Source organism: Triturus cristatus, chromosome 7, assembly GCF_964204655.1.
Source record: "Triturus cristatus chromosome 7, aTriCri1.1, whole genome shotgun sequence".
Classification (NCBI taxonomy): domain Eukaryota; kingdom Metazoa; phylum Chordata; class Amphibia; order Caudata; family Salamandridae; genus Triturus; species Triturus cristatus.
This window is the reverse complement of record NC_140590.1, coordinates 292,478,168-292,504,444: the sequence shown is the minus strand read 5'-3', so window position 1 is coordinate 292,504,444 and position 26,277 is coordinate 292,478,168. Positions and strand designations below refer to the sequence as shown.

Sequence of the window (26,277 nt, the reverse complement as noted above, 5' to 3'; positions counted from 1 at the left end):
GGACCGCTATGTAGGATCAGATGAACCAGATGTTTTACCGATGGAGCCACTGGAGAGGTTTGCAGGGTTCAATCAGTTTTGTCTTGAGAAGCCTGAACTTTTAGGTAAGCACTGAACAATGCAATATAAAACTTTAGAAAAAGAGTGGCAAAGGCACTCTCAGCAGACCCCGATAAGAGGCCACCTGAATTTCCAGCAGTTATCAGGATGGGTGTTCAAAACAGACATTGCAAGCAGGAGCACCTGCCTCGCAGACTTGGACCCAAAGCAGCTCATTTGAAGTCCTCCCTTTTACGCCATTGGCCAACTTCACGCGCGTCACCATGGAAACGAGGAGCAGTTCTCACTAATTTGAGCGCCGGTATATCACGAGAAGAATAGGATGGCTTCTTGTAGGCTGCTCGCACTGTCCTAGATGCCAGCACGCTGGAGTCCCCTGAAAGTGATGAGCTGGCGAGTGTAACTCAAATCTCAAACTTCAGAATCTGAAGGTCAAAGGAATTGGGAGCCTTATCCCTTCATTTGCTGGACTTGGAGCCTTATCATGACCCAAGCAGTGGCTTTCTACAGGAGGCACATAGAAGGAGGACATCTTGGAATGGCTTCTCTAAGGGTAGTTTGGAGGAGGGTTGTCGTAACTGTGATCACTTGCTAAGTTCTAAGAGCCACTTCAGAGCACTACAGTGCTGTTAGCTCCCAAACCAAAAAACTCCAGAAAACACACGAAGCCTGTGGTCCAAACACTACACTAGAAGCCATCTTTGTGAGCAGGAATCGGACCACCAAGAGATGAGGTCGGAATCCCTCAACTTCGGGTTCCAGCAGTTTCTTCTGAACGTGCATGCCTCCTCACTAGCTCTGCGCAAGTAATGCGAGATATTTCAGTGGGGAATGGGATGAAAATAACAGGCCAGAATCACGTTATGGTCCATTATGAGGATTGGAAAGGAGCCAGAATGCAAAGTGCCACCAATGCTGCAAAGCCCTTCTTGACAGACCATGGCCCAGAGGCACTGAAGAACAAATGACTTTCAGATGTTTTATTAACCCCATATGTTTGAGGTCGGTGTACAGCGACAGGCAAGATGTCCGAAGCTCAAGCCCCCCTAGATCTCCCACTGCTCCCCATGATGGTGCCAGGCTCCAGCCATGTGCAGGTGACTGTCTATGCCCCAGCCAGGTACAGATAGGCTAGACCTGGCCAGCTCATGACAGCATGGCAGACCAGACCACAGCAAGGCCTCTCCAAACAAGAACCGTGGCGGGAGAGGCGGCGGGCCAGGGGGCGACCAGAGGCCCTCTCCTAAAGCCCAGAGCTTAGGCACAAATTACAGTAATTAGATCATTTCCTTCAACCAAGCCTTGGTGATGAGCACAGCCTGCCCAGGCAGAGGAGCATCTCGTGAATATGGAGCGCTGCTGTATGTTTCTGATTACCATCCTGATGTCACAGGCCTGATGCACGCATAGACCAGCACCGCTTCTGCGGTATAAAGTGTCCGTCCACGCCAGGGGACGGGGAGAGCGCAAGAACCAGGACTCTGAGGGCCATCGGAGGAGAGGGGAACCCGTCTGCAGCCATGATCGCGACTACCATGGGGACTTCACTGGCAGGTACCACTTCTGCATCCGATGCTGGGGGCATTCTAAGAGGGCACCTGTGAGTGTGACGCTATCAGGAGGCGAAAAGTCCATTTCGAAATGTTGTAATAGTGGGGAATGGGCAGAGTAGAAGGATGTAACACCAGTGCATCTTTAGGGGGCGCACATATAATGAACTGCAGTACTTGAAAGTGTGTATCTTGAAACGTGGAAGAGCGTGTTAGCGCGTGGACATTGTAACTCAGCTTAGCGCCCAGAAGCCATACATGTTTTCCCGTTGCTACCTAATGAAACAGGCCTGCTGCGATAAACCTGCCACTTGTCTTTCACCCTCTTTTCTCTTTTGCTTTTGAAATAAGTCTTTCCAGGATTTTAAAAAGCACAATATATAAAGATAAAGCCAGCGGTCTCTTGCTCTGCGTGTAATGGTGCTTATACATGTATATATATATTATAGGTACATACGCATGAGGTCATTTATAGAGCACCACGAGCAGCTGGTCACACCTGCTTCGAAGTTATGTCATTGAAGCACGAGCGACACAAGAAAACAATCTCAGCTGGCAGTCAGAGTTGAATAATTAGGCTTAAAATGGAATAGTCCCCTCTGCAGCAAGTCACAGCAGACCCTTCCATTTTCTCGTCTGTAAGCGTGGCCTACACTGACAGGAAAGTAGTCTGGGGCCCCCCTAGGCCGCACTGCCCTGAACCTCTCGTGTTTGTTACAGAACTTTCCACCTGGGACCCCAGAACGGCTTTACTGCGGTTCTCTATTTCTTTCACAGGTTTCTCATCTTCATTGTATGATCGGCTGCCTGCTTTATCATTCTATATAAATATTGTTCTGCGTCACATGACCTTTGACCTGTGCATAGGATCCCGTCACGGCTACCCCTGCCAAGCGGTCTCGGTGCTGACTGTGGCTGTATCAAACATAATAAAACCTTCCGATAAAAGAATGATCTATGCCATGGACATCATTTAGAGGTCACCAAGGGTCGCAGCTGCGACCCCTGTCCTACCCTTTGCTACCCCTAGCACTGCCTTTGTGACTCCTGGCCTCAGAGATGGCAAATTCAGTGCCAGGAACACAAGGGTAGCTGGGTCTCCACTCTCTTTATTTTCTGTCAAGTGTTTATATTACACTAATAGTGAATAAATACAATATATTATTCACTAATAGTGTAGTAAAAAGGGAGTACAGTAAGCTGGAATTTGCCCTTCCATGGCAGCTGATGTTGTTAAAACATGCTTTTCAATGGATGTTGTGTGCGTGCTTGCGGGTGAGAGTGTGTTTATGTGTGACAGAGTGTATGTATATGTGTGAATTTGTGTGTATTTTTGTTTGAGTGAAAGTGGAGGCCAAAGGGCGTGTGATGTCACTTCCACTACCCCTGTCACTTCGGTGACTTGACGTCCATGGTCTATGCCCCTCTCTGCCCTCTGCTGCCCTTTGGGGAGAACTTGGCACACTGGTTAGGCACAGGAAGCGTATTTCTCAGTTGTGGCGGTCAGTAACAGAGAAGTGACGCCAATGTACAAATACATAAACTGCCACATTATATCTGGCCGTTGCCAATGACCGGCGTCTCAAAGCGGAGGAACACACCTCCTTAACATAAAGGAAGGACTGTGACTGGATCAGGAGCAATATTACTGAATATTGTTCGTTCACGGACCCTTGTGTGCAGAGGAAAGTAAGCGTCCACTAAGGACAGTAACATGTTTACTGCGTCTCCTGGTCCTACAGGGGGTGCTTCCACCATCTGGCCACAGAGTGTCTCGGTTGCTATCGCTCGAAAACATTCAGGGTACAATGATGTGCGGTACAGAGAGAAAACAAACACCCCATAACCATGTATGCCAATTATGTGGGTTTTTTCTTCAGAAAAGGCCCTGTTTCTGCAGTTCTTATCTGCTTTCCGTGTAAACCCTCAGATGTTATCTTGAACACACCATTAAATAAATCTTTAAAAGTCGCTATCAAAGCTCTAAGGCACTGCTCAGTCTCTTCCAGTATCCCCCCTTTCTATCTTTCCCCAAAAACTCCAGTTCCCAGAGACTTTAAAAACCAAGCTTGTAATTGTTGATAAAATAGTGCAACATAACATGGTTTATGCATGGGCAAAGGACAGATGTGCCATTTGCACCTGGCCAAATACCACCCACCTTGGAATCAGAAATGAATGAGCCCCATAGTTGTAGTAAGAGCCCGACACAGTCCTCGCCCGTCTGCACACAGCAGTAAAATATCTGAAAGGAGCCGGGTGAATTTTCAAGATGGCTGCCTCACTGTGGCGAAGTCAAGGAGCTGACGAGGGACAGTAGCTGTGGTGCATTTATTGATGATGTTGATTACCAATGATGATGAGGATTGTTGATGTTGATTATCGATGGAGTTGATGAGGGACAGTAGTTGTGGTGCATTTATTGATGATGTTGATTATCGATGATGATGATTGTTGATGATGGTGATTATCGATGGAGTTGATGATGGACAGTAGTTGTGGTGCATTTATTGATAATGTTGGTTATCGATGATGATGGTTGATGATGGTGAGTATCGAGGGAGTTGATGATGGACAGTAGTTGTGGTGCATTTATTGATAATATTGATTATCAATGATGATTTTGGATATTGATGGAATTGATGATGGATAGCAGTTGTGGTGCATTTATTGATGATGTTGATTATCGATGATGATGATTGTTGATGATGGTGATTATCGATGGAGTTGATGATGGACAGTAGTTGTGGTGCATTTATTGATAATGTTGATTATCAATGATGATTTTAGTTATTGATGGAATTGATGATGGATAGCAGTTGTGGTGCATTTATTGATAATGTTGGTTATCGATGATGATTGTTGATGATGGTGATTATCGATGGAGTTGATGATGGACAGTAGTTGTGGTGCAGTTATTGAGTTGCTAACGTTGGACATCTGTATATGAAATGAGTATCCAGGTGTTTGATTATACCCCTATGCACATGCTCAGTCTAGGTTCATTCACACATATAAATGTCGATGCATAGCGCCATGCATAGTCTGGTTCCAAGTCTATGGCTGGTATGCACAGTTACCTGGTACTGCAGTAGAAATGATTACACTAGCACATGTGAGAGACCCGCGAGCTGCCAAGGCTTCACCAAAGCTGAACCATAGCTATGGTTGCCTCAAAGCCTTTCCCATCACAAGCCTTTGGCAGGGGCCAGTTCAACCAATGTTATGCCTGTGCACACAACACTTGCAGAGCACATCTCTGGTACAAAAGGTGTATGAGGGCCATTATAATGTGCTACAGCATGTGCAAGCATGAATCGATTATAGTTTCCAGTACAATGGGTGGGAATAGGCAGGTTTTGATGCAGGTCAGTTCTGTGATACAAGAAACGAGTCCAAGGGTTTTGGGCTAGAACAACTGCAGGAGCTGCAGGTCATGGGCGAGGTGCATTGGAAGAGCAGCAGGTGCATGGGCTTTCATGCAAGAACAATGGATGCTCTGAAGGAGGTGCATGTGTGAAGCCCCCAGTGAGGCTGTGTTGTGTAATGCAGTGTTTTGGTGCTTCTCATCTACCTTCTGTCCTTCCAGGTACACTACTAGCAGTGCTGCTCGTCTTCAATGTATTACTCATAAGGAAGGGTGTTGTCTCCGTCCCCATTTGCTCCGGTGGGCCTGCCCAGTGCCAGATCTTAATCGGAGACCTCTTCGACAGGGCAGTGAAACTTTCGCACTACATCCACGCCCTCTCGACGGAAGTGTTTGAGGACTTCGTGAGTATGCACTACCACGGCTAAGCTGTCTTCAGGGCAAGAGAACTGTTGGAGGAGGGCGAGATCTTGAAGAAGTTTTTCAACTTTATGAATGTGTAACCTACAGCTCACAACCATCTTTTATAAAAAAAAAAGTCTCAAAATCCCACCTGCTTTCCTAGCACCAGAAATCCTTTGGGTGAAAGATTGCTATAGGAATCCCTAATATCATAACATACTACTAAATGTGTTATCTGTAAAAAAAAAAAATTAAAAAACGCAGGGAGGGTAAGTCCTGAGTAACCAGGTGTTAACCGTTATCAAAGAGCTGATAAGCAGAAATCCTGATGTTCTGGGTGATAATACTAGCTTTCCACACCGCTCATGGCCATGACCATTAGCTTTACATGGCTGCTCCACCTAAACTGACAGGCCTCGCCTCAGACTGGGAAATCTTCCCAGGGTATTTCTGGCTCAAGCTAGTGATCAGTAGGTCAGAGACTGCAATGGGGCGAGGTTGTGCAACACATGAAGTAAAACTGCGAGTAAATGGTACCCTATCCCTCCAATCAGCAGCACGACAAGGCAAAACATGTGGGACAAGTTCCTTAAGTGATACAGTTACTATCCACTCAGTCTTGTCTAAGCAATTCATAGTTCTATATATTTATATACATTCATTTATTATATCATTTTATATATGAATTTTTTGCCTCTGTGGTCTTTGGTATGGGAGCCTCAAAGAGATACAGAGGAGGGTGTTAGGCTGCGTCCAGAAGGACTGACGCATTCTCAGCCACATAGTGTCAATGGAAACATATTGCATTTTGACCAAGTACCTGCCAGAAGATGCTTCAAAAGGGAAGACTGAATAACATTGCAATGTCTGAAAAGTTAAATAGTACAAAATAATTTAGAGAAAATAGGAAATTTTGAGGAGGGCTCTTGGCCCAAAAATGTTTATATAATGCCATTAACGGTTTATATAAGGCATACACCTGGTGGAACAGAATAACTTAGTAGGCTATTTATAAAAGACAACATACCCGAGACCTCATCGTAAACACCACGGATAGCTTGCTTAGACTAACCAATTAGAAAATAATCATAAAAAGATCAAATAAACTGTTCTGAAGCTGTTAGCTTAGTAGTGAGGTCTCCCATGAATACAAACAAATTACAGTTTTTTTAAAAGGCTAACAGATTGGGAGGTGCAGGTGATGCCGGACACATTGAAGGCGATGCAGTGCCCACGGGGATAGTGAAAGCCTTAGAGTTGCTATGTGCTCAGCCCTCTGCGCACCACTGAAGAGTTGGGCAGTAGAGTAGTCTATGGCTTTCAGGTGACCTAGCAATATTTTTGTCAGACCAGCAAGCATCACCACTGTAGGGTAGAGACAGCACCACAAAGAGCGTCTCAACTCTGGGCTAATGAAAAACTTGATCTTGTGGAGAGAAGAGTAAGACCCAAGCAGTCTCTGCAAGTTTAAGGAAGTCTTCAAAGGCAATTGTGAGAAGTCACTCGTTCGGACAGTCAGGCAATCAAAAAGCACTGAGCTCCACCTCTCCCACAAGAGCAACATCATCTCTCAATATGAACACATGGATGCTCACGTATTTCCAGTAGTACATTTGGGGCTAGATATACGAAGCAAACGGTCCGAATCGCAGAATCGAGACGTTTGTGACATCAAAAATGCTTTTTGGGATTTACTAAGCCCAAATTGCGATTCTATAAGTTGTTACTGAATCACTATTTGGGTTTTATGATTTGGTTTAAGGAAGGTGAGTGTTGAGGGCGTACTTTCCTAATACTGAATTTAAATGGTATGTACAAATGTTTTGCGACCAAAATTCAGTCGCAAACCATTCACAATATACCGCCATTTGAAAAATGGTGGTAACCCATTCGCAAATAGGAAGGAGTCCCCAAGGGACCCCTTCCCCTTTAAGAATGGTTAGACAAATATTTTTCAAGAGCAGGCAGTGTTTCCACAGACCACTGCCTACCCTTAAAAAGTGAAACTTTAAAGTTTCATTTATTTCTTTTTAGACGCATCCTGTTTTCCTTTACGTAAAACCGGCTGTGTTCACAAAAAAATAAAAGATTGCGTTATTTAAAAGCAATCACAGACATGGTGGTCTGCTGACTCCAGCATGCCATCATCCATGTGATGGCAGCTAATCATAGTGGGTCGCAAATTGCGACCTACCCCATTAATATTCTCGAGGTAGGTCTATTTGCGACCAACTATGAATCGCTAATGAAACTCAAAAGAGTTTCATACATTAGGAATAGCGAATTCCTAATTGCAAAAAAATCGGAATTAGGAAATCACTATTCTGATCTTTGTACATCTAGCCCTCAGTTGACAAGCTAAAACTTTGGAACAAAATCCCTCAAATCAACTCACCGAGCCCTCTTTCAGTTTCTCTTTCTGTGCTCCGGAGGCCCTTGCAATGGTCAATTCCTTGTATTCAAGCTAAAGCCCTCTTAAAACGCACTCTTTCATAGATGTTCTTCTCCCTGGCAAGCTTGCATCCTACGGCGCATGTTCCCATCAATGCCTTAAGCCAGAGGCGTTCCCATGGTAAAATGTGACTCTTTCAATGCAGGTGGCGCAACCTTCTTTATTCATAAATTAGTCATAAAGGTTTGGTTGCACAGCAGCAAGGGCAGCGATTGTGGTCCCTCCTTGCGAGTAGGAAAGGAGAAACAAAAAATGCGCCGGGTAAATTTTTCAACTGAAAATGGCAGGTCAGATAGTCATGGGTAGACCTACGTTTGTGTATTTTCTAGTCTATTACCTGGCCGTATTTCCAATTTGATACATTGTTAGTGGTACTTTAGTGCTACTGCTACAATAGCAAAACACCTTTAAGTCCTAAAGAAAAATTGATGGGGAAAGGGATGAAGAGAAAGGTGAGAAGGACAAAATATATGATACTACAAGTCCTAGTCAAGAGATTTCTTATAGCGCCAAGTTTTGCACACCTTTCGCTGGTCCATACAGAAGAACAAATAAAAAATGAATCAAAAGAGCTGTTTAAAAGTTAGTGACTAATTAAGTTCTCAGTGACTTTTATATGTATACCACCTAATATGCATAACCCACGGAAACCTAGAGGACTCACCATAACGGTCGCTCCTATGTGATCTTTAATCCCACTAATCTCTGCTTCTGTGCACTTTCCCTTTCTGAGAACATCACAACACCTATGAGCATCCCAGGCGGGAATGCCAGTAACAGAGTCGCAATATGATGAAGGCTTGAGAAATAAGCTTGTGGGTCGTGAAATAGTTGTTTAGGGATAATAACCCGTGAGGAGTAAAAGCGATGTAAGTGAAGAGCTGGGACGCTAGGACTATTGTCTCACCAGATCTGCAAACGACCAGGCAGAGAACCATGTCCCTTACTTTCTTGCAGGATGAACGTTACGGGCGAGGCCAACAGTTCCTTTCTAAAGCCATCAACAGCTGCCACACCTCGTCCCTGGGCACCCCTGAGGATAAGGAGCAGGCCCTGCAGATCGACGTGAGTAGGAAGGGGAACTGAAGAGGGTGAGGGTGCTGAGTAAACAGGTCCCACTGTGGAATCCAGGGTAATGCAGGCACCGCGCTGCACGCTTTTAAAAAACATTTTTAAAAGAGTTTTATATAGCGCTAGGTAGACCTGAAGGTATCAGAGCGCTTTACAAGTTGTGAACATAGGGTAATTCGAGATACATGTGAGGATACGTGTGGAGCAAATGCAGTTAAAGGGAAGTATATACAAAGCATCATTAAAATAGTGAGAACCAACAAGAAAAGTACATAACAGTACAGCAAAAAGATAGTGACGTTAGTGCCAAAGTAGGGACTGACTGGGTCAGGAGATCACGAGAGTGTCTGCACAGTGGGGCAAGGTCTCTAGGAAACCTGGATCAACTTGTGTGTGTGTTGCAGCAGCTGTTAAGTAGCAGAGAGTTGAGGACTTGTTTAAAGCAAGAAACGGAGGGGTTGCAGTGGAGGTCTTTGGGGAGTGAGTTCCATATCCTTGGGGCATTTCCTGAGAAAGTATGCACCTGGGTGGATTACTTTTTCAGCTTAGCAGGTATTAGAAGAAGTGAGTTGGAACTTCTCAGTGCCCGTCGTCTACATGCTCTGGAAAGTTTGGTTTCTAGGTATTTGGGTTTTTTGTATGAAGAGCCTTGTGGGTGATGCAGACTTAGAGGCAGGTTTGTCGTCATTGTTTCCATTAAGTAAGCACTCATCTGGGAGGGATGCAAACTCTAATGAAAAGGGGCAACCCACTGAACGATGCCACAATATCTCTCACAACGTTCTAGAACAGTGGTTCTTAACCTGCGGTCCAGAGATCCCTAGGTATCTGCGAAGTCTTCTCTGCGGGTCCGCGAATGCTTAGAAAATTAAATGAATTTAACAGATTAATAAAGTGTATATCAATAAAGAAGCAAATTGTCAAATAAAAAATGAAAATGTTTGTAAATGCAAAGGAATTTGAAATTGGAAGCTAAAAATGTAATTAGTATCGTCCAGTTGATTGTGGGAGCAGTACAAATGTATTAAACAGAATATAGTATAGATGCTGAGTGGCCTAAATTGAATTTAGAAATGCTCCAACCTTCCCATTAAAATTAACATTTTGATTTATTTTTATATATCTGTGAATTAAATAAAATATTCCATTATTTGTATATTTGTTTCATGACTACTTGTTTCTATAGTTTTTGTATATGGTTTTGTGGTTGAAATCATCGAAAATGCTGAGCCAGGGTCCCCACCTTTCAATAATGACTTAGTGGGGGCCCCTGGATTCCATTAATGATACAGCGGGGGTCCCTGGGTTCCAATAATGATACAGCGGAGGTCCCTTCGTTACAATAATGAAACAGCGGGGGTTCCTGGTTCCAGTAATGATTAACAGGGGGTCCACAGAAGTCAAACGGGCAAGATCCACTGTTTAGGGCACACATTGTTGGCTCTTGTTAGAGCTGCAGGTCTGGATAAAGAGAACTGCTTGTTTTCTCCACACTGGGTGCCCCCTGTAAGACAAGACAAGAAACAATGTGAGCCCCAGCAGACAAGTATCTGTCCTAGATATCCGGGGCACTGTCTGACATGAATGCCACCTCCTACTGGAGCAGTCCTTTGGAAAAGCAATGTTTTCTACCTGTCTCCCCCAGCATGAGGAACTGATGCACCTGGTGCTGAGGCTGCTGCGCTCCTGGAATGTCCCCCTGCTTCACTTGTCCACCCAGGCACAGACCTTCGCGGATGCTCCGGACACCACCGTCCTGAAGGCGATGGAAATGGAGGAGCAAACCAAGCGCCTCCTGGAAGGCATGGAGAAGATCGCTGGCAGAGTGAGTATTACGTGGATGATCCATCTGTAGAGCACAGACATTCACTCCTTCAGTAGCAGGAAACTATAAACCCTTTAAAATAAACACATTTACTGCACTTTATTTATGGAGAGAAGCAACGAAGGCTGCAAGTATAAAGAGTACTTCATTCACAGAGTGATCATGTATGAATCGCGGTTTCTTCACTTGCCATAAGTTACATCCTTAAAGGGCCACTCAGCCCATACCGCATTCCAGTCCCTCTGACCTCATTCAGACCCTAATAGCATTCTCTACTCCATACATTAAAATAAAGATAAAACACTACAAAGGACATATGTTGCACTGGGCTACTAGTATCACAGATGGCTCACATTTCTAGTTCCTGTTGTGAGGACAAGGTTACCACGGCAACGAATCTGGAACTTGTAAAAAAGCAGTCCTGTGGAAAAATGCTGCATTTTCAGTCTTGTAAAGAGACAAAGTGCTAAATATGTGTATATATATATATATATATAAATATATATATATATATATATACACAAATATATACATATATATACACATATATATATGGATAGGATGTTATACCCGAGAAATACGAAGTTTTCTTAAAGAGAACTTACTCATTCTGCATTATGTTGATACACAGAGATGAGCTCCTAACAACGAATGTGACTATGACGAAAATATAGCATCAATATTCAAAGCTTTCCGTGACCCCAACAGCAACCTTATTAATAACACTTATTCTATTTCTAACCCTAAGCCTAATTTCAACCTTTACCAATGTAATTGTAATAATGACCATTTGCAGGCTTTCAATGTTCATTCCCTTCGTTGTAATGACGGTAGTTCCTTATTAGGGCTTCTTTACTCTCACATGCCGCTGACAACACCATTTTAAGGATGGTGGTTACTGGTGTGTAGGAAGGGAGGACCTGAATTCATGACCCTTAGAGTCTGCAGTGGACTCTTGAGCACCTCATGGCAGGCAGACACACACATTTTGGGATTAGTATCCCAGCAGTAACAGCCATTCATTGGGTAACAATAAAAGCAGTGCTTAGTTTAAAAAAATAAAGTGCCAGGCTCTCGTCAGGAGGCCACTGCAGCTTGCACCACACATTGCTCCTACCAGTACTTTCTAAGATGGCAACAACACAACTAGTAACCATCACGCTTCTGCAAGCGTTACAATTCAGACTATTACAGGCCCCTAAAGCATGACTTGGGCAGCAGATAATAGAAATTTTTAATGTATATTTAATTAGAACATTGGAATGTGGAGCACTCTATTGAATACAATGTAGTGCTCTGTGCTTCTACGGGCCGGTAAAAGCCCACAGAGCAACATTCCAAAGTTTCTTTTGTTCATAGCTGGAGCTGTGAACAAAGGCCTCTTGGAGCCCGAGGGGATTTAAACCCCCTCAGGCTCTGAGAGGCCTTTGTTTTATTTGTTAGAACAGTCTGCCCTCTAGCAGCAGAATGTTCTAATAGCCTTATAGCCCTTAATAGCTGGGCTATACCGGCCGTTAAAGTCCCGCTCCCTTGTTAAAGGCCCTGCCTTTGGCTTGGGCCTTTAACGATGGAGCGAGCCTTTAATGGCAGGTCTAGCCCGCTACGGGGGAGCTATCAGGCTATATTAACTGTTGTTGTGGTCATCTCTAAATTAGCCAGACAGCGCCACCTTGTGGCAGACTGTCACAGAGCTGGTGTTGACAATTAAGTGCAGGTGCTGAACAGCGAAAACCACTGGCTCAAATTAAGCACTGAATAAAAGTCACTATTTTTCCCATGAATGGGACAAAAATAGTGTAATCAACAATTTTTATTTGATTAAACACTGGATTATGACCAAACATATTGATGTGCTTGTGCAGCCACACCATACCTCAGGAGAGACACATGTACATTTGTTCGCAAATGCTAAATATGATCAAAGTCAGCCTTTATGCAACTTAAAGCTTGGCCACCAAATATTTAGTAAGCCCTCTATGCAATAAGTAAGTATAACTGAAGCTCGAGCTGAAGGCTACACTTAAAGTGCAGACCTGAGAGACTTCAGCAGCAGCAGGGTCTGCCTTAGAAGGTTTATAAACAGCAGAAATGTATAGTAGAAAAGTTATGGCAACAACAAAAATCAATTGCTTGTTTTTCACCGTGGTACAAAATGTGAGTCTCTCTCTCATTAAGGAAGGGCTTTAAAGATCAGCAAAATGACAGCAATAAAGATCCATCATATCCCTCCTTAAGAGTCTACATGGAAGCCCTTCTGGGCGATACATGTAATAATAGATGGTTGTCACCGGTCTAGGAATGTAACTTACCACCAGGAACCTCCAACACCTGAAGGAGGGGGCATATAAAGAAAAGCCGATTACAGGGGTCAATCGAGTATGACTCAGGGGCCCCACAGAACAAACTTTAGAAAGAGTAATAATGGTCCAACCTCATCATAAGTGGCCAGACATGACATCTCCTAAGCATTCTATCTGCAGCCTTACACACCAAAACCAGTCTAAGATGCGATAGGTCCCTGGGGGTCAAAGAGCAAACAGATTGGTTAAGACCAATGTAGCTGCCTACTGACCAAATCACCCCACTATCCACATCCCAGGTATTTAATATTGTTGTTTCTGAATTAAACTCGGATTTGCACAAGGACAACCAGTTGTGTGATTTTAAAAAGCCTTACCACTGCCCAACTTTAATGTTTCCCAAAATGTTTGCTGGATTTGGAATGTTTATGGCCTCAACGTGGCGATGCCAGAAAGGTTACCAATGTTCCAAGATGAAATTCTTTTTGTTTTTTCAAAATGAGGGCCAACATTTCAGCATGCTTCTTTAGTACCAGACCCATTTAGTAGAGCTGGTCAATAGGCCACAGAAAGCCTAAAATAGGTCTTGGTTGCTCTTCTTGTACTGCTACATTCTCACTATGAGGGGGAGTTACTCTTTCAATTGGTCCAAACTTAGCAATCACTGGCACACTCCGATGACTCGTATCCAGTTAACCTACAGGTTGTGCAAGTTGAGTTCAATGTATTCTTTCCTCTCGTCTGTTACATGCGTTGCACCTAGTTTCTACCTTCTATTTTTTTTGTTTAGCGTTTTAGAAATGTTAATGTCAAGAAAACCAGGAAAGCAAAGGGACTGATATCTGGATTTTCACAAGGAATATCTCTATCCCACAAGAGTACAGGGTATCAAACATTGAAAGCACCTGTGCAATGCACCTCATCATATTTTACAAGGACATTCTCTGCAGTGCAGTTTTAGGACTTGTGAAGAGAACAGGAACTTGGACCTCTCGAATTATTCTTTCTAGGAGACAATCACTTCGATTATTCATATCATACAAATCCTGCCAGACAACACAACCCCTTTGCGAGATCCATGGTTATAAGTAAATCTTGGATAGCCCCATGTTCAGTAGATATTTTAAACTCCAGTTGACAGATACTTGCAGGGTCTGAGCTCATTTATATACAGAATCTTTGCACCTACATTACACTTGATTTGAAGCTAATGAAGAAGAAATTCAATGCAAAAAAATTGTGAATGTTTTACGGGATGATGTTCCAAATATGCAGGCCATGGGCAGAAAGCACTCATTCCATCGTATTGCTCCCTGTAGCTTTGGAACTAAAAGGATCCGTTAAAATTCAGAAAGCATGGACCGTCTCAGGGCTGAATCACGCACCTTTTCCTGCAAAAAGGTTGACCCATGCTCCCAAACCTAAACCTCTAGGGACACATCTGTCAGTTTCTACGACCTATATCCAGGAATCCACAACATGTTCTCTCTCCTTAGGATTTGAAACTAGCAGTTAAGGGCATGGTTATTTGGAGACTTGACTATGGGTTTATCCATCTCACCAGCCTCCTGAAAAACAGGCCCACTCCACTAAAAGCTGTTCTTCGTGTTTGCTGTGATGTTTCTCACCATTACTTAAAACTTGATCAGTGATATTTTACCTCCCTCAAAAGGCTCACAATTGAGGTATGCAGAGCCATAAGAACTGAATTCCAAAAGACCCCACTGTACGTTTTATGATGACTATGGTTTCAAGGTCCTTATCTCATAATGACCCCAGAATCTGGAATGCCCTCACTCTATGAAGAATGCTCCCTCTTTATAAAAATGTAAATCACCTAAAGAATTTGTTCCTTTGGAAACTACCACCCTGGAGGCCTCACTCACTGTCCTACTCCTGGGTGGAATTAGTCTTTAGCAACTCTTCTCTACATCTATAAATTATTACCTCATCCCATATTATGACTAAGATCTGTAAGGTTGCAATACCTATTGTCTATAAACTGAGCGTCAAGCCACACACTGTTTCTCCTAAGTGCTTCCCAATACATGATTTTCATACCTTTCCATTTATTCATTTTCACTCTTGCTAGACTTTCTTCACTCCACTTTAACTCAACTGGTATACCTTTACAATGCCAATGCTAGCTTGTATCTGTTTTTTTGTTGTTTTAGCATAATTTGCGGCTCACTACTACACTCTCTATTAACTTGTCAGAATGACAACAGATGTGTTCACTAGAGGTCCTGGACTCTTCGTCGTTTCACAACCCTGCCAAATTATCAACTATTTTTGACTAAATGTGATTTTCTGATACATCTATTTAAACCTATACCAATTTGTTCAGATTCGTAGGTCACTGAACGACTAACTAACCCATGCATTTCTTTAAGAACAACATTGATTAAGGGGCCACCATAGTTACTAGAGCCCTTAAAGCTGAAAGTAGTTCCACAATCCAGGTCTCTTGGTTCCAGCCTATCATTTATTCCTGTTTTCCAAGAGGGCAAAAGAGTTGACCCATTCTTCCATATGTCTAATCGATTCGGTGGTTAAGGTGGCTTGGTGTGTCATCCTGGAACTACTACTGACCAGGTCAGAGGAGAAAAATATTTTTTCTGAGGTACAGTATGGTTTAAAAGCTGGTTTAGGGTCAGTAGAACAGCGTTAGAATTTCCACCTCCATATAGATAAGTATACATCAATAACAAATGTCTCATTCATCTGGCTTTCATCATAAATAAGCTTTTGTTAGACTCAACAGATCTAAACTTTATTCATTACCGGTTGACATGGGGGTCAACATATTTATAAAGGAAGAAGAGGTCCCTTACTACAGAATATTCCTAAACATAAACCACAGAAGTAAAATGAGTTCTATGTCAGAAGATCCAAAAGGATATATACATTTATTTATTTAATCATATAACACACAAAAAATAATAAAGTGGAGAACAGCAGAACAAGAAACAATAATTTCAAATTTCAGACACTTTTTAGTGACTGTAGAAATAATAAACAGGACATGTCACATGTCAGTTTAGAGTACCAATGCTATCATAACTTATTTATAGAACATTTTCAATAGTCATGGTACTATTTGGCGACAACACTTCGATCCCACTTTACAATATGGAAATCATCATCAGGACCTAATTGAATATGCCGGAGACACCAAACTGGCTAAACTTTAGCACCCTAGAAGGGGCGGGAGCCCAGTCTGTATCGGTGCTGGACCATATAATCTGATGGGAAAGCGAGTGCCCAGGCAGGTTTAACATTGGAGGTTAAGGTGGCTGGGTGCCTCATCCTGGAACGACTACTAACCAGGGCACAGGAGATTTTTTTTTTTCTGAGGTACAGTATGGTTTAAGAGTTGGTTTAGGGACAGTAGCATATTGTCAGAATTTCCACCTCCATATAGATAAGTATACATGAATAAAAAATGTCTCATTCATCTGGCTTTCATGGACATCAAATAAGCTTTTGATAAACTCTACAGATCTAAACTTTAGTCATTACTTGGTGACAAGGGGTCAACATCGGCATTGTGATCTTTCTACAGCACTTACTTTGTGACATGCACGGCAGGGTAAGTTATGGCATAAAGGGTGAATATTTGAGTCTTTAAGACTATCTTGGTGCTTCCAAGGTTGTGTTTGCCCCAGTCTAGTTCGTGTTATACATTAATGCTCTGAAAACCACCTTATTGGAAATGAGCCAGAGCATACCGTCGGTGAAATCTAAACTCATTCCCACTCTTTAGTATGCAGATTATGCCGATTTGATGGCCAACAGGGATAATGGCCTTTACAAAGTTCTTAAAAACTTTATATCCCATATAGATGGGCGAGATCTGAGCACAAACTATCGTGGGCCCTTATTACGTCATGGTATAAGGGCCCATGTTTACTAACCTGCACACTTTTCTGTTCACAATCATGATTTTGGGAAGGTTCATATTTCCTTGTACTTGGAGATCATCTTTGATAACAATACCTGCTGTTCTCACAACCTGTCATCAAGAAGGAGGTCTTATGTATCCTTAAAGGCTAATGTTGGTAACTACTCCTCCGGATTGGGTTAAATATCTCTACCATATATGGTTATGTTATACAACCCGCAGTGTGCTACACCAATATGTTAGGGCTTTGCTGATTCCAGAGTTTTACAGTTCGAGGTAAAACTATTTTGTTAATAGCACTCCTGCAGAGTAGTCCACATTATTCATGCCACCAAGAACTGGGTCTTTCCTACTTGCAGGCTACAATTAATTTTGCCCTGCTTGTTCTAGTTATCTATCTGCTCTAGTCATTGTGCAGACTAAGACTAGTTAAAGACTACTCTAAATTTTTATTTGTATTCTAAATGGCTAAAGTATCAAATAAATCGCTTTGTCAAGAGCTGGAGTGCTACAATCTTTTTGATAGTCCCGAGACCATTACTAAATCAGATTTTTTTAAAAAAAGAAGCTATGAACACTTTTTACCAAATGTAAAAAATACAACGAAGGGTCACTTTAACTTTTGAAGGCTACTGCCAAATCCTTGGTTTTCATCAAAACACAGGAATCTATGGAACTGTATTCAATAATGTTCATAATAACTGGACCGTTCCCCTTTAAAGAGAAGAATGGGTATTTTGCATTATTATGTTGCATTTCCAAAGGGGAGTTCAGAGTCTGATGTGTTAAACTTCTGTCTTTGTGACGCAACCTCAAAAACAGCTTTGAATTTCATGTTTTTATGCAAATTATATGCGTCACTTGTGCACTAGATTTCTTATCCCAGTAGATAAATGTGCTAATTTTCCCTAGTATAGACTTGCCTTTCTTTTTCTACACTTACTGGATAAACCTTTAGTGAGGATGCATGTCAGCATATTTCTGTCCGCTTCCATTAGGATTAGGAAAAAGATGGACTCATGAATTCCATTCTATCACCTGCTTATTTTTGTACGTCTGCTTGCTGTAAGGTATTATCTATTTTAACTTATTTTATTTGTTGGTGAGTTTTACTGGTTTCAATTTGTTACCTGCTTTTTCGGTTTTTATACTGATTGATTGATTGTACTGAACTACGCTATGTATTTGTTGCCTACATCTTGCAAGCTCTCGAACCCTGCATATTGCAGGCCTGCTATTCCCTAAGTTATCGCTCTCCTGCTACAGTTGTGCATACCTATGGCCACTGTACATCACAATGATGATGATACAGTAATCTGAAACCCAGTTCAAGGGAGTTCCGTACGGCTTAAGACAATTAGACAATTATGAATGTACGTACATCAACAACAAAATATTTAACAAATTAATCACTTGCTTCCTGGGGACAATCATCAGTGTGTAGAGTGAGCAAATATTAGTGAGAGAGAGAGATATGTTAATGGTTACAAAACAAGTTCTGGCAAGAAAGTAAATCGGGGCGGAGTTCGCGGACAAAAAAACTCTGCCGCACTACACAGAGTTCCGCAAGCGGCTGAGCATGCCTGTTCATGTTGTTTCAGCACCAGGTGTTTGTCCTGCGCTTGAAAATCAATGCAAATGGCATGCGCAGGGCAAGAGGGCGCTGCTTCTTTTCTGCCACTCGAGTACATTTTCTACTCGAGCGGCAACTTTCTCAATGCGAACAGAAAGTTTCTCAACGTGAGCGGTCCCGACCATCTGCAACCGCCCGCATTGAGAAAAGAGACCGCCCGCGTTGAGAAATCTCGCCTGCAGGGGAATTTTTCTAGCTCGTGCTCACCAACTTGACGCTGAGGAGCACGAAGGGGGGAAAAAACTCTGCGTGCTTCGCGGAGTGCGGAAAACTACGCATACTCCGTGAACGGAGCAGAGTTCACCAACCGGGCTTACAAGAAAGACCCCTTTGTGATAGTGAACACTGAAGCCCAGAAGAAGCGAATAGGAAGCAACACCAGAGCTGGATTTAGAACTACTCATCTGGTGGAATGTCAAGGGCTGCGAAAAAGCTGCTGTTGATAACAGGTGCAGGCAGGCATGCTGGTGGGCTACATATGTACAACTGATTATTTTTCTTTCTATGTCTTTATTGAATTTACATCAGATAGCTGTAGCATTCACACCCCAGGGTCAATAACATGAACATTGGAGTTACTGAGTCATGGTTAGCACACAGCAACAACTTGGGAGTCACTGTCAGAGGCTGATAAAAGCATCATCGCATAACAGTTAAATACCATTGTGAGTTAATGTTTACACTTAAGGCACCTCTATGCGCACAGGGGCTACCAGGTACTTTTTGACCCACGCCGTTCCTACCTCTCATTGTAGGGGGTTAGCAGTATGTGGATGGGTATTTAGTGCGTTATCAACACATAAGTATAGAGTATGCTGTGTGACCCCCTTCTGCCCCACACTCCAAGGCCGTTGTAACTGCTTCCTGTTCACATATGAACAACTGTTAACACCATGGCGAGAATCAATACCCAAACTCTGGTGTTCCAGAACAGTGTGGATTGCAAACGTAGGCAGAGGGGTTATTGCAGTCCAGTCTCATTGAGACAATGCAATTGGGCTGTCTTCACTCTAAGTCATAGATACGTAACAGAGGAAACTCTGGGCCAAGGTCAGAAGTTGTACATACCTTGGGAACCTGTATTTATGATACTCTTAAGCAGTCAGCCAACCATTTGGGGGGGGGGGGCTTTATGCAAGTGATAACACAATGGCCTAGGGGCTAAACCAACACCTTAAGAAGTTGTACAGCTTCATCACCAAAGGAGACAACACACTATGTCGACACTTTACCATAATCTCCAGTGGCAGCTGAGGCTAGGCAGTATTGTAGTAGTACTGTGGCTGGGGATACAAGGGGAATGTTTGCCAGCCTGCCCCATTTTCAGAGAAACCCAATTCTGAGAATAAATGTAATCCTACATTTTGCTTCTGAGCTAGCTACCAATCAGTCACAGTGTAAATCTTTACATATGTATGTGGTAATTCTGTAGCACAAAACAAACTAGCCAAACAGCAGTAGAGCACAATACAGGGTCAAAGACTAACATAACGTCAAGGAGTGATAGGAAAGGTAGATGGTTTGTGGATTGTTGATGCATTGATATAGTGCCCTTTAAAAAGGTGTGTCTATTTCATAAATTGGAGAAGGGTTTGGAGGTCCTAGGGGATACAGGGATGTTGTTCCAAATCCTGGGAGCACAGATAGAAAGGGACTGCTGCCTTGTATTTTATTTTTTAAACACCTTAATCTCCAATTTGATGGTGTTCTAGCTGTGAGTTTGCTCAAAAGCACCAGAGATGGCCAGATTGTTTCCAATATAAGCGGTGGTGCTGATCATAATGGATTTGTAAATGATGCAGTTAGTTTGAGGATGATGCGGGCCGGCAAGGGGAGCCAATGCTGTTCTAGCAGGATTGGTATTTTATGATTAAAGTCCTTCAGGACCTGGATGAGATGTGCTGAAGAGTGAAGGACATTAAAGGTTGGCAATGTTCAGACTAGAAGACCATCAAGCAGGGTGTGACCACCATCCAGATTCCAGAATACAAGGGCTGGAGCAGCCGTTTGGAAGTCGCTTTCTGGAAGAAATGTTTCACTTTCTTTAGCAGAGAGAGCTGGTACCAGGTTTTCTCTGTTTTTATGGCAGCATGTTGGGTATCTCGAGTAAATCCAAGTCACTTGCCAGGTACTGCACATGGTTTAAAAGAGCCAGGTCTTAGACTACTTGCACAATCTATATCATAATAGTATCTGTCGTCATAGGCAGGGGATGGCTTCTTCTCCAGCTTCTCGTTGTTCCTTTTTAGGTTGAGCATTTGAGACCTTATGTATATACTTTAGTATATATTTATAAGTGCATGTACTTTATGGGCTCTGGAGATCAGCCCTAGGACTTGTCTGCTTTCGCTTAGGGACTTTTTTTTCTGTTCAACTGCCTCTATTTAACTTTCTGGATAGAAAACGACCAGCAGAGGTCAGTAAAATACCGGAATCACTTTAGAATTCTCCAGATTCCAGTCCATAGAAATTGTCTTCCACGCACCCATAGATAATATTTTTTTCAAATCTTGTATTTTCAGTGATATGACCACCTAAGGCCCTATTTTTACATTAAAAACATACCATTTCCCCGCAGAAAGGCAATATTTCTCTCCATGTGTTCCCATACCTGGCGTGTCACGCATTTTGATGCTTACTTTCCCTCCATGTTAAAAAACAGTACCCAGGCTAATGTGCTGCATAGCTAAATACATATAAGGTCCCAAAGGCGAGATTGATTGCATTGCAAATGCTTGTTACTTTAATTACTGCCAGTGGTGTCTCCAAGAAAACAGAGGATTGGGGGTTTGTCCTCTTGTTTCCAGCATGATCACTTCTGTGACAAGGAAAGGTCTCCTGCCCGCCCAGGGCTTACACACTTTAAGATTTAGAAGCCTAGAGATCTATGGACCTGGATGACATTCAAGCATGCAGGTTTACCCACAGACCAAAAGTAAAAAATAAAATAATAAAAACATAAATACACATGGAATAGAGATGACAAATTGATTCTTAAGAGTACAGAAAATGATTAATAACTAAAAAGTTCTCTTTTCCGGTTTAGATTCAGAGCACTCCAGGGCACACTGTTTTCCCGCAATGGCTGGGGCCGGCTGATACAGATATGGCTGATGACAATTCCCGCCTGTTTGCCTTCTACCATCTGCTGCACTGCTTTCGACGGGACTCGCACAAGATCGACAACTATCTGAAACTTCTCAAATGTCGCCTGGCGCATAAAGGCAGCTGCTAGCAGACGATTCCTCTCTACTCCAGTCGCAGACACAGGCACCTTGGCTGCCATCGCTGTGTGGCAGGGTCTCACCGAGCAGCTCACCAGATCAGGATTTAAACAAGTTTTCTCACTCAGTTTAGAGTTCCCTTCTGTCATCCTTCTATTACCTTCTCTGCCTCAATCATCCTCTCTCCAAAAACACATAACAGACTGTAGTGTATCCTTTAATTACAATGCCCTGGACTCGAATATCTCCGCTCTCCATACAGTTAGTATATCATATGAGGCGGAAGTGTCCTACCTTGCCTTAGCAGAAGTCTTCATCTCTTGAAGATGGACCACAATCTGAGTCTGTAACCAACAGGGGTTGTTCAGCCCAGCAGTGCCCCCCCCACCTCGGTCTGTCTATCCCATGAGATCACTTTCCATCTCCCAGCCTCTCCCTCTCTTGAGATATATAGAGAAAGGCTAAAAGATGGAGAGGTTGTTCTGGCCTGCTGTGCCCCACCCGTCTCTAATCCGTGCATACCACTATATCGCTCTCCATCTTTTATTCTGTGTTCCTCTTTCTAGAGTGATGTGACCATGGTTTCTCTTGTCCGAAACTGCACTCTCTGAATGTCTGTTTTGAAAGTAGATGTTTGAACAGGTGGCTCTGTCTTGCACTGCCCTGCCTCCTAATCTTCCCATGTCTCGCTGCATTGCGTACTGCCCTGTTCTCCCCAATCCTCCCTATAATAAGGTGCTCACAGGGGCTGTCTTTGCCTCGAGGATACTCGTGCCCTGAACCACTCACCTATCCAGCAGCAACAAACCGCTTCCATGCCGGATTCCAAATTTGTTGTTTATGATTGCACAGCCATTTTTAAATAAAAAAATATTTATTAGGCAAACATTTTGTTACTTTGTTAATGTAAATCCTTTTAAACTTTGAATGTGAACAGTATTTCTCAGGATGCAATCCGAATATCTGCAGTTACAAACATGGGGTTTCCCAACAAATACAGAGCCACTGGGAAAAATCTTGAATTCTTGGATTATTTCAGAGCGCATACTGCTTTAGAGGCTTGGTTAAATTCAGAGACACGCTGTGTCTCCATTACATTATCACCCAGATGTCTGTGTAGTCCAGGCGTCTCCAACCAATAGCTCGTGAGCTACTGGTAGCTCCCCAGCTACCTGAAAGTAGCTCTCCTGTTTGCACCCCAGCTTTCTTAATTAGAAGCTTTTTCTTGGTTGAATTAATATATGTATACCAACATTCAGAGTGTATATTCTGGACGAAAATCTGCACACTTTCAGAACTTGTAAGATGCTGTTTGGAGAAAAACTGTTGAATTTCCAAAACCTTTTAAGTCGATAGTTGACTGATAAATTGAGTAGTGTTGTAGCGACTTATAACTAACATTATGACCTTGCTGCCAGGGGCATTGTAGCAATGGCTGTTATGTATTACCCATGCAGAGGCCTCTAAACTTGACAAAGCCTTTTTACATTACTGCTGGAAACCCTGTTTGATGCAGTGAGGTGATGACTACTAGCAATCTTGCATATGGTGGCCACTAATGTAATCTTGTTTGATGGAGTCACCATTATAACATAACTAATATTAGTAGCTAGGGGTGATTATAATTAAATGCAAGTAGCTCATATAGAAAAGGTTGGAGATCCCTGGTGTAGTGCCTTCATGAATCGGAGCTAGTCACTGTTAGGACTGCACAGAGTACGCCAGCAATCAGTGCAGTGCCCAATACTTCAGGATTTACAGAAAACCACTGATGCCCTGTCTCACTTGCGGCAATGGATTTCAGCCGTGAGTGCCATACAAATGCATAGGTGCCAATACTTGAAAAGAAATTCCATGGACACTTTGCGGCACAGCTATCAATTACTAACTTGAAAATGTACCATGCCCAGTGCCTCAAAGTTCCGCCCAAACCACATAATTAGCATAATTTAACTCTGCCTACTTATCATAGTGCAGATTATAGGGTCTACTCAATGAAAAGAGAATTGCAGGGAATTGAGACGGGAATTTCAAACTTAAGGCCAAAGTAGCTGAGTTGGAAAAAGTCTCCCAACGAGCTGCCTTGGAGAATTTTTCCAACTTGGCTACTTTAGCCTATGGTTTGAAATTTCCATCTTAATTCCTTGCAATTCTCTCTGAAGTGCAATTGCAAGGACTGTCCCGAGATGGTGAATTACCCGGGACAGTCGCCGACTTGCCATGACTGTCTCGGCAAAAAAAGGACAGTTGGCAGCTGTACAAATGAGGAAGCAACTCGATTCATGCTTTTTTTTTTTAGCATATTCACATAAGTAAATTTATGTAAAGTTAACCTAAATTGAAATCATTTACATAGTCATGATCATAAAAGTCTGACTTGATTCTACCCCTTCTCTACCACCATTCGAGACTCCTTATCTAAGCAGTAGTTTACAGTGTTCACATAGACTTTTAATGGAAGGGATGCAGTCAGCAAATCATTAGGCTATTCTTACCAAGTCCAAAACTTCCTTTTTGATACCTCATCCATCTTGGTAAATAAGGTCTAAACATTTTAATACTGCACCACATTTCAATGTATATCATGTATCCACTGTGTGTAGAGTGATTCGCTCAGTGAAAACTAGGCACCCTGTGGCCTGGGGAATGATGCATATGCCCTGAGAAACACTCTTGTCAGGCAAAAAACATGTTAAAAGCAAATGCTGGCAAAACACAATGTCCTTCAAAGTAGGTTTGCAATTTAGTCAAAATTGACGCGAGGACAAAATGAGTCTGCTCATGCTCCTGGGAAACCCATGCTCGCTGAATCCAAGTAGGAGGACGCAGCATGCGTCGAATGGCAATACCATGGGACGCATGTGATGATAAATACTACAGAGCATCAGGTGCTAGCCTTCTTCACCTCTGAGGGGCTAGCTGCCACAGTCTGAGGATTCCTGTTGGCACCGTAGAAAGACCCATAACTGCTCTGAAGGATCCCTTGGTTCGTAGTTTAGGGGAGTGGAGCCTCGGCACACACGCGTAGGGAATCCATCTCACTATGCTGGCTGCACAGGCATTGTAATGGTCAGCACCTGTAATAACAAGAACATTACAAAAGTCCAGTTACATACACTAGCTGACACTCATCCTCCCAATCCGCGAGTCACACCCTTGAGAAACACCCAAGTACACGTCCAGACAAGAGAGACCACTTACACGGTCTGGCTTCAAAGGAACAAGCGAGTATAAATTATCCTCATTATGAATCTTGAACAAATATTCATAACCTTCCCCCGCCACAACTAGTTTGGACTCATGAGAAGGGATAACGAAGACTCCAAATGATGCTATCACTTAAAACATTTGAAGGGTGGCACCTCTGGTACTCCATAGATACATCACTGGCCTATGATAAAATCAGTCGTGTTGAATTTTGTAATTGTCATTTAATGCCGTCCATGACTTTTGGGTAAACTGATTTTTTCTAAAAACTTAACCTTTTAAATCTGTTGTCGATGCTGCATTTTATATGTAAACACACATGGTGACGCTGCAAATCCTGCACTTCACTCTAGTTCTCCATTCTCCATGTTGTACATGTGAGTGCACAAAGCATGCAGATGTGTCTATGCAGTTACATATGCTTGGTCTCTCCCGAGTAAGAATGCATCAGCATTCTTCCCACAGGGGGGAGGAGGGAAGGGGTGAGGCCGTCATTTTTGCTTTCGACTATAGAAGCAGCATCCAGCAATGCAACAGAGGTCAAAATTGAGACAGAGTTTTGGCAGCCTAAGAGGTTAAAGAAGGGGCACAGGACAGGGGCACCCAGAGGGGGCAGAGACGCACTAGTAGCATAAAGTGGCAAAGAAGCACAGTTAGTCCCAAAGGAGAAGAGAACAACTGCTACCATGAGAGGGCGGAGAAACATTGGAAGCACGAGGGGAGAATGGGCAGAGAAACACAGAATGAATTAAAAACTTGAAGAGCCCGCTGCTACCCAAAACTTGCACTAGAAGACCGTGGTTGCTGGTATTTGAAGGCAGTGGGGGTGGTTCACAGGGGACAGGGGAAGGGGAGGAGGGAATTACAGTTTTTTTAATTAAAACTTACCTGTCTGCCGCCCGATCTCGCTGCCTCCTCCTCTCGGTCCTCTTCCCCTCTTCCAGGGCAGGACGCAGGATGCACCCGGCTCCCTGCCTCCCGATAGCCAAACACAACGCTGCAATGCAGCATTGTGATTTGCCAGAGAATGTGAGGCTGGGCATGTTCTCCATGCAGGCTGTAATGAGAACATGTAGAGTGCGCATGACAGTTTGGCCGGCCCGAGACGGCTGGCCAAAACCTCATGCGCACTTGGAGTGGGCAAACCACTCCTCCCCTGGGAGCAGAACAGCCCCGCCCCTCCCAGCTGAGCAGGGGGAAAAATAAAATGAAAATAACAATGAGTTCTTATCATTTTATTTTTTCCTTTTTCGACCTGCTTAGTGAGGCGACGCTCCTCCGA

The 26,277-nt window shown here is 43.1% G+C and overlaps 2 protein-coding genes across 3 annotated transcripts in view; one reads left to right on the top strand and one right to left on the bottom strand.

Moving 5' to 3' along the window:
* Positions 1 to 1,533: 1,533 nt before the first annotated feature.
* On the top strand, positions 1,534 to 21,799 carry LOC146809475 (prolactin-like). Its single transcript, XM_085616328.1, has 5 exons — positions 1,534 to 1,614; positions 5,200 to 5,381; positions 8,789 to 8,896; positions 10,548 to 10,727; positions 21,611 to 21,799. The coding sequence occupies exons 1-5, from the start codon at positions 1,581 to 1,583 to the stop codon at positions 21,797 to 21,799; spliced, it is 693 nt and encodes a 230-aa protein (XP_085472454.1). The 5' UTR covers positions 1,534 to 1,580.
* Positions 15,910 to 26,277, bottom strand: part of PIH1D1 (PIH1 domain containing 1) — a 176,519-nt gene continuing 166,151 nt past the window's right edge. For both annotated transcript variants that reach the window (XM_085616326.1, XM_085616327.1), the window contains exon 11: positions 15,910 to 24,865. In XM_085616326.1, coding sequence (XP_085472452.1) covers positions 24,830 to 24,865 — 36 coding nt within the window. In that variant the 3' untranslated portion in view covers positions 15,910 to 24,829. The remainder of the gene's footprint in view (positions 24,866 to 26,277) is intronic.